This window comes from Zea mays, chromosome 9 (assembly GCF_902167145.1).
Source record: "Zea mays cultivar B73 chromosome 9, Zm-B73-REFERENCE-NAM-5.0, whole genome shotgun sequence".
Taxonomy (NCBI): Eukaryota; Viridiplantae; Streptophyta; class Magnoliopsida; order Poales; family Poaceae; genus Zea; species Zea mays.
The window spans coordinates 28647150-28655523 of record NC_050104.1 but is presented as its reverse complement, the minus strand read 5'-3'; the positions used below and the strand labels follow the sequence as shown (position 1 = coordinate 28655523).

Below are 8374 nucleotides of genomic sequence, written 5' to 3'. Positions count from 1 at the left end.
CAACACTGGCGTAAGCGACCCCTAATTATATATAAAAACATGAGCTTGGTCAAATGTGATGACTACTCTGCTAACCAGCGTGCAGTAACTCTTCCTTATTATGACATAGTTTCCCCAGTGTCACAAGCTAGCTACTGACTAACTTTTCTTTTTAAATACTATACCGTTTACATACATGTCACTGATGTGTCTTTCTGTTAGTCAACTCTGCTCAAACAAGTAACCTAGAGAGCCAGCTGCATTATTTGTGTGCAGTAACCTATGCTTTTAGTAGGTTAACAACAGAATATCTATGCCTTTATTTCAAGTAGCAAATAATGGAACAGAAGGGTCAACTTGGAAAGGACACCAATTAAAGTATCATTACAGACAGCAGCCAATTAACTAACACCTAAACTTTGTCGAACTTTGTCACGACATGAACACCTCTAGACAGCAAGTAATGGCGTGTCAACCAGTACATATATAACATATACACAGTATGAAACAGTCACACACTTAGCTTGCATTGTGTGGAAAAACGAAACCTCATTTAGTTTATATATATATGTCACGAGCTAATAATTACATGTATATGTATGTATGTGTATGTTCCCTCCTTCCAAAGGTAAAACAAAAGCAAAAAAGCAAAAAACAAATTCAAATCGTTTAGGGGTGGTGAGCATATATATGTATATTTGTCGTTGGTTCTCTGTACATATATAATAATAGCTAAAATGGAGTGGGCCAAACCACCCTCTTTATCCTATCAACAGACAAACTTCACATCTTCAAAGAAGTGTGCGCAACAACCAATGCAATGCAACGCAAATAAACGGTTCTTCGTCTTTTCATCGATCTTTTCATCAGTACGTTCTTCGTCTGGCTCCTATGTGCGTGTGAAAGATACGTGTCGTTTTTTCTCACAGCTGATCATTGGGGTTGTTCAACCATGACATTTGCCTGCACATGCACCAAAGGACAAAGAGAAGGAAAATACATGGTGAGATCAGAGGCAACAATAAGAAAATAAATACTATATACATGTTACTATTTCGTAAGCTAAGCCTTTTTTTTGGAAATCATAGCTAGGTAGTATATCCATATTTACATGCATATATACTTTTAGCTGGCAGATTAAACAAGGATATATATACACACATGATATTTAGTAAGCTAAAGTTTTATTTTTTTGGAATCTTATAGCATCTAGTCTATATATATATATATATATATATATATATATATATATATATATATATATATATATATATATATATATATATATATATATATATATATATATATATATAACTTACATACATCTATACCTGTAGCTAATAGCAAATTAAATCAGGATATGTATCTACACACATGCTATTTAGTACGCTAAAGTTTTTTTTTTTTTTTTGAATCTTAGTCTAGCTAGTATGTATATAATTTACATGCATGTATACTGCTTTGTAGCTAGAAAATATACATAAGCAAACACTACAGTTGATGCATGCATGGCATGGTATGCTAGATCGATGCTATAGGTGGTATACTCACTCTAGCAATTCTCTCCAACTGTCGTTGTTGGGGTCAAAATCCAGCGTGAGGCTGTCCAGGCCGTCGAACGGGCTCGACGCCGGCGTCTCCTCGTACGGGGATGGGGTCGACGACGTGGCGCCGCCGTTGCCTGCACTGCACCCCTTGGCCGCCGCTGCCAAAGGTGGCGGCATCGCGGCGGCAGTCACGTTGCTCCCGGTGGTGGCCCCGCTGTGGCCGAGCTCCGTGGAGCTGAGCCCGTCCCCGGCGAAAGCGGCCGTAGTCCCGGCACCGCCGGAGAAGCCGTTGAGGAGCCCAGAGAGGGAGTAGGCGGAGGAGGACGGCATGCCCTGCGTCACCGCCGGCACGGCGCTGGTCAGCGCTGGAAGGCTGAGCATGCCGTCGTACTGCTGCACGACCCTGCTGGCGGTGCTTTGGTCCACTCCGGCGAGCAGCTGCTGGTGGCCGCCGCCGCCGCTGGGCGCGCCTCCATTATTGGCGGCGGCGAGGAGGGACATGAGGTCGACGGTGGGCGCGGCGGGGGCGGTGAGCACGCGGACGAGGCCCTCGAGGAGCTGGTACTTGGCGGCGTCGGCCTGGAGCCTGAGAGCGTTGATGTCCCAGCAGGAGCTAGCATGCGCGGCGGCGAGCGGTCCTCCAGGTCCAGCTGCTTGGCCGCCACCAGCGGCGGCGGCCGCGAGGTTGGCGGCGGCGAGGAGGTTGGTGAAGCCGCCGGCCGCGAGGAGGTTGAGGTCGGTGCGGCGCTGGTGCGTGACGGGGTCGATCCCCATGGCGAGCAGCTTCTTGCGGAGGTGCGTGTTCCAGTAGTTCTTGATCTCGTTGTCGGTCCGGCCGGGCAGCTTGGTGGCGATGGCGGACCACTTGTTGCCGAGGAGGGAGTGGAGGTGGATGATGAGCTTCTCCTCGTCGTCGGTGAAGCGGCCGCGCTTGATGTCCGGGCGGAGGTAGTTGGTCCAGCGGAGGCGGCAGCTCTTGCCGCAGCGGTTGAGGCCGGCGTGCTTGGGCAGGCGGCGCCAGCTCCCGTGGCCGTTGCCGTTGATGTAGTCCACCAGCAGCTTGTCCTCCTCCGGCGTCCACGGGCCTTTCTTGACGCCCGCGTCCTGGTCGCAGCACGGTGACCTCCCCATTAGTAGTTGTATGCTTCTTGGACGAGAGACGACGGACGGGCTTGCTAGCTTGGATTGCTATGACGATCGATCGAGAGGAAGGAAGAGAGGAGAGGGAGGAAGAGAGGCAACGAAGAAGGTGGGGTTCGTTGGGTGGATGGCAGCTAGGGAGTGGGGGGTTTTATAGAGGTTTATCAGCTAGGGTACGGAGGTGACGTGCATGGCGGCAAAAGCATGCCTGCACGGGCTGCTGTGAGCGAGGAAGCTGCATGGTGCATAGGTGGTGCCGGCGGCCGTCCAAAAGCAAGGTCCTGGACTCTCTTTCTCCGTGCTGACCTTAGGAGCTTGCATTAGTCCAACAAGACGTCGTCCGCCTTGCGATGTGACGATGCCATCTAGCTAGCTAGCTCTCTCTCTCTCTCTACGACTCCACACACGTACATAAAATACATGTGTACTCATGCATGCACGCGCTGCTGCAGCGTAGCGATGTGAACGTACGTACGAGCTACGTCGTCGTATACATGCATACCGTACGCGATGTACATATGCTAGATACTACGTACTACTGTTCTTGGACGGGTTTTGTTTATATTTCATGTGCATATACTCTACTAGTACTACCTACGACGACTTCTCATACTATACTATAGAATATATATGTCTCTACGAGGGCGACATGCATGCATGTTAATTAATTCGTATAGCTTATATTAGTATTAAAAGCGCGCATATTAATTGTTGTTTAGGCCGTGAGGGGACGAGCGGGGGCAGGTGTTGTTGTTCATGCGACCTGACCTGACCATGACACGTACGTACGTCGATCGCCCCCAGCTAGCAAGGAGCACAGAACAAGGAACTATTTTGCGTGTTATTGTGTGTGTCACACGCATGCAAACGCAAATTTAATTAGGTTGCCAATCTCACCTTATAATTAAGAGATGCTTGACACGCACACGACCGGAGGAGACAGAAATTTGGGATGCATGCCCGCGTGATCGAGGGGACCCACCACCTACCCCTCCAACAAGTGGGGCCCACGCCAATGGATTTGTGTGCTCACCATTGGCCCAGCTGGCCCTGATGCTAGCTATCTGCTAACTGCTCTATTTTGCCAATGCAAATGCAAAGTGGTGGTGGTGGTGACCTGCAGATGATATGATGGTTGACTAGCACCGAACCCAAACATTTATATATACTAGTCGGTTGCTCGTACGTTGTGACTGCTTATAACAATACCCATGTAAACTATCTACAAAAAAAATTAAGATTTTTTATTAATTGTCTCCGCTCTCTGTATAATATTTTTTGATTTGTCTAACTGATGTTATTATTTACTCTATCCAACATGTCTTGTTACAACACGGCCAATGAAGTGAGCGATTAGAAGCACAACGACTGACTGAATGAACAGAGATTATAAAATGACATAATTCCACCATATAGAGACTAAATAAGAGAAAGTTTGTGAGGTCAAGTTTGTAAAATAAGTCACATGAACTCAAACTTATAAAAAAGATATATCAAAATATGGAGTGATTGCTAAAGTCAGACATCAATAAAATCTGGATGCGCTTAATATAAATTATGCTACTTCGTAGTAATTACTAACGTTTAAAACCAACAAATAACCTTTCATTTTACTGTTAGTATGACAAATCATTGTTGCTCCATCCAATTCAGCAACCTCAAACATCATGGAGTCTATTGCGCCAATGTGGTCTCAGAAACGACATAATGCTTGCAAGAGCCAAGAACGTCGTGTCGTGCTTGGGCTGTAGCCTCGGTCCGTAGTGATGGTCCGGCCCAACACGATTATATTTTTTTATTTTACAAAAAATGTATATACATATATATAATTTATATTCAATATTAAAAATACGTGAGCATGATGTTCTACTGGTTAGACAACTTTACTTAGTGTCTCCTGTCATTCTTCCATCAGAGCATGAGTTTACACTGATTTAATTAAATGGGCCGACGGGCTAACGGACTGGCCCGACACAATCATCAGGCTGACATGACGTGCCTAGGCCAGAGTTGTGGCCCATAGGCGTCTGGCCCGTGCCGCCGTTTGGCCATCTATAGGCGTGCAATAAATTAATTTGAAATAGCTGTGAGAGGTTATTTGTAAAAATATAACGCGGGACGACCGTTGAAACCGATGCTTTAAGTATAGTATAGATTTTCCTTTTGAAAAAAAGAAAGAAATGCATATATATCAACTATATGTGACTTGCTTGATTATTAGTTGTGCAACAGCGAAATGACGATCCTGTGGTCCTAGCAGCTAGCATCCTGGTGTACATGCATGCACGCATGCATACCGGTTTGGTTGTGGCCAGTGGCCAGAAAAACCACAAGCAATGCAAGCTACAAAAGGGAACATTGCATGGTCAGAAATCTTCATCATGGATTGCAGGATAGCGATGCATGTGTTCAACATTGTAGTTAGCTTCAATGCTTGTGCAGGATGTTCACTGTTGCAACCGGTCATCCATGTATATAAGCACTGCACTGTTCAGTTTACAAGCTAATTAAGTGGTTGTTTTAGCTGCACATCACAACAATGTTAATCGGTTAAACGATGTTGTGGCTTTTTTTTCCTTCTAAACACGTAACTTTACTATTTGCTTAGATATATATACAAGACGTCCAGCATTCAAACTGAAGATCGAACAGAGTTAATAATCGGTTAATCTCTTCCACCAAACACACAGCTACTTTCTCTCATAATGCACATAAACTAAAGGCATGCATATGTGGCGCGGTAAAACTGCATACATATATATACTTTGAGGTTTGAATTAGTGCATAAATAAATACAGTATGTAAAGGAAGCTTCCTTTCTGTCTGCTACCATGTGCACCTAGCTAGCTAGTACGTGTGCTGTTGTCATCCTTTCTGACGACTAAAGATAATGAACCCTCAGAGCCTGTTGGATGATTGAGCTGCGACGAAGAGGAGAAATAGAGAGTGCAAATTTCACTTCCTGCTCAGCTGCATATATATATACACATCTCAATCCAAACAGTTGCATGCATGAATCAGGCAGCTAAACTCGTCCGTCCCGATCAAATAAACCAACCAGCCAGCCAGCCAGCCAGCCAGCCAATGCAAATACTTGTGGATATATATGTGTTTGTACAAATCAACATTTTCAGAGCCAGATGACAATATATATACTACTGGAGGGGACAGTACTTGCGTTCAATATCATACGGTTAGTTCCTCTCCTCCTCCCTATTATATTAATACTTATTATATATGACTTCATGCATCACTAGCAGCCACCCAAGCAATGTGTGGTTGCAACCAATCCAATGGAAAACAGTAATGGTGGGGGATGCATACACATACATACTTGTGTACAAGTTTCAGAGATTGCATCGTATATTCATATATATCCATAATGCAGCAGCCAGGTTTCAGTATATATATATATATATATATATATATATATATATATATATATACTGTTATTATATATTACACCTGGGTGCATTCAATATAGACAATATAGAGAATGCACCCAGACGCAACCTACGCGCCCATGTGCACATGGTCCGACCCAACCGATCCACACAGCCGAACCGACGCAGCGGAACCGATATTGTGCCTTTTCACTTACCCGCGCCCGACTGCGCCTTTTCCACTTTCCTGGCCCTCCGCGTACGGCTCAATCCATTCTCTTCCCCGGCGACCTAGCCCTCGCCGTAGTCGTTGTGCGCTCGCTCCCGTTCCCGTCTTCGTCCATCCCGCACGCTCCCGCTCGTTCCCAGCTCCGGCCCCCTCCACACTTCTCCGCGAACGGATCCTCCGCTCCCGTCAGAATCGTTTGCTCGCCTGAGACGTAGACCGTGAACGTCGACGTAGCCCGCGCCGCAGTAGTTTGCGCCCGCGACCGCCGTGTAAGCGCATCCGATCTCTCTCCCATTTCTCTGTCCCCATTTTTTGGATTTGTTTTGTTATTTTCGGTAATAGACAGGTAAACCCCATTTTTTCCCCAAGTGTTGCAACTAGTATTATTCGTTGATTGGAATCATTAATTGTTGTATTCTAGGTTATAATCTAGGTTAATGCGGATACATTTCATTTTTGAATAAGCAGTTTGTGTTCTAGGTTATAATCTCAGATGTTTCCACTTTTTTTGTAACTGCAGTGTACCTTTTGTTGCAACTGGTCCATGACATAAGTTGCAACTGTATAATTTTTACTTTCAGACCACATACATCATTACTGTCTTTTATAACTGTGCTCGTATACAACTAGTTATTTGTTTAAATTCACCGTTGCAACTGTCCCAGTAGTAATTTTTTTAGCAGTCTTGTTACAACTGGCTTATGTCGCATGTTGCAATTCTGTCCCAGTACTAATGTATGTGTGCAGCATTAGTGTGTATTGCAACTATTTTTTGTTCCTATTTTTGTATTGTGTGTTTTAGTTTGTTGATTAGCAATTTTTGGTTATGAGATCTGTACCATGTGTTTGTGCCCTCATGTTTTTTTCATTCCCATTTTTCAGTGTTTTTTATAATGGATCAAGATCAGAATGCATCAGGCCAGCAAGGCGCTCATGCTGTCCGTCGCTCTCCCCGTGTTGAAAACAAGAGAAAGCAATTAGATAAAAATGAATTAAAGGAAAGGAAGAAGAGATTAAGGTTGAAAGTCCCTCCTATACAAGACGCCGAAAGTGATGATGAAAAAGACACAGAGTTTGTTCCTGGTGGCGATGGGTCTGGTGATGACAATATTGGTATTGTTGGTGGAGATGAAAATAAGGGTATAACTAAGACACGAGCTATTCGATGCTCACCTGGGAAGTTTATAAAGCTTGTGAATTCTCTATCTGATGAATTGAAAAGTGAAGTGGTTGCTAAGGGGTTTGGCGGCCTGCTTAGATTCAAGCCACATTTATTGTCGAGAAAGTTGCTTAGCTGGCTGATGCGGAAGCTTAACCCAGAAACAATGAAATTAGAGATTGGTGGTGGGAAAGAGATTCAAATCACCGAACACAGTGTTTGGTGTGTTTTGCAGTTACCAAACGTTGGCAGTGATCCGCCCCCCATGTCTGATGCAGATGCTCGTGCCTTGCGGGACGAGCTGGGGGAGCAAATTTGTGGGAAATCTTATAGACGCATATCTGGCATCAATATATCTGTTATCACTGATAGATTGCAGAAGAGGACTCTCAATGGGGAGCTGGGCCTGAGAGCCTTTTTCATGGCAGCATTTCAGTGTCTTCTATTCTCCAATACTGACACTCGCATCAGGATTGATGATGTGAAGTACACTCAGGACATCCAGAACATGGGCAACAAGAACTGGTGCAAAGCTGTAGTAGACAGGCTGAGCATAGCTGCTCGTCTTTATAGAAAGGATTTTGCGGAGAAAGACATTAACGCACCCATCAGTGGATGCGGGATCTTTGTAGCTGTAAGCTCAACACACACATTCAATTTTTGCCCTTGCAACTTACTCTTCCAATTACACAAGTAGTAATTTTTTATGTTTACTGTTACAACTGTCATATGTTACAAGTTGCAATTTGAGGGCATTTTTTTTATGATAACTTAGTTCACACATTCACATGTATTTTGTAATTTATGTTGTTCATAAAGTAGCAATAATTTTAGTATGAGGCTATTTCAACTGGCTTATTGCACCTGTGCCAATTTGGTTTACTTTTTTTCATTATATGAATTCAACCTAAAATACTCATGTGTCTTTTACCTAATG

At 44.3% G+C, this 8374-nt stretch overlaps 1 protein-coding gene across 1 annotated transcript; it reads right to left on the bottom strand.

The window, feature by feature from the left end:
• Positions 1-511: 511 nt before the first annotated feature.
• On the bottom strand, positions 512-2792 carry LOC103638172 (transcription factor MYB2). Its single transcript, XM_008661155.3, has 2 exons — positions 1531-2792; positions 512-942 (listed from the first exon to the last, which is right to left on the bottom strand). The coding sequence occupies exons 1-2, from the start codon at positions 2655-2657 to the stop codon at positions 903-905; spliced, it is 1167 nt and encodes a 388-aa protein (XP_008659377.1). The 5' UTR covers positions 2658-2792; the 3' UTR covers positions 512-902.
• Between the last annotated feature and the right edge of the window lie 5582 nt (positions 2793-8374).

Coding starts and splice junctions, on each gene's coding strand:
- LOC103638172 (XM_008661155.3), bottom strand. CDS start 2,657: ATGGGGAGGTCACCGTGCTGCGACCAGGACGCGGGCGTCAAGAAAGGC. Junction 943..1,530: donor AGTTGGAGAGAATTGCTAGA/GTGAGTATACCA, acceptor GTGCATGTGCAG/GCAAATGTCATGGTTGAACA.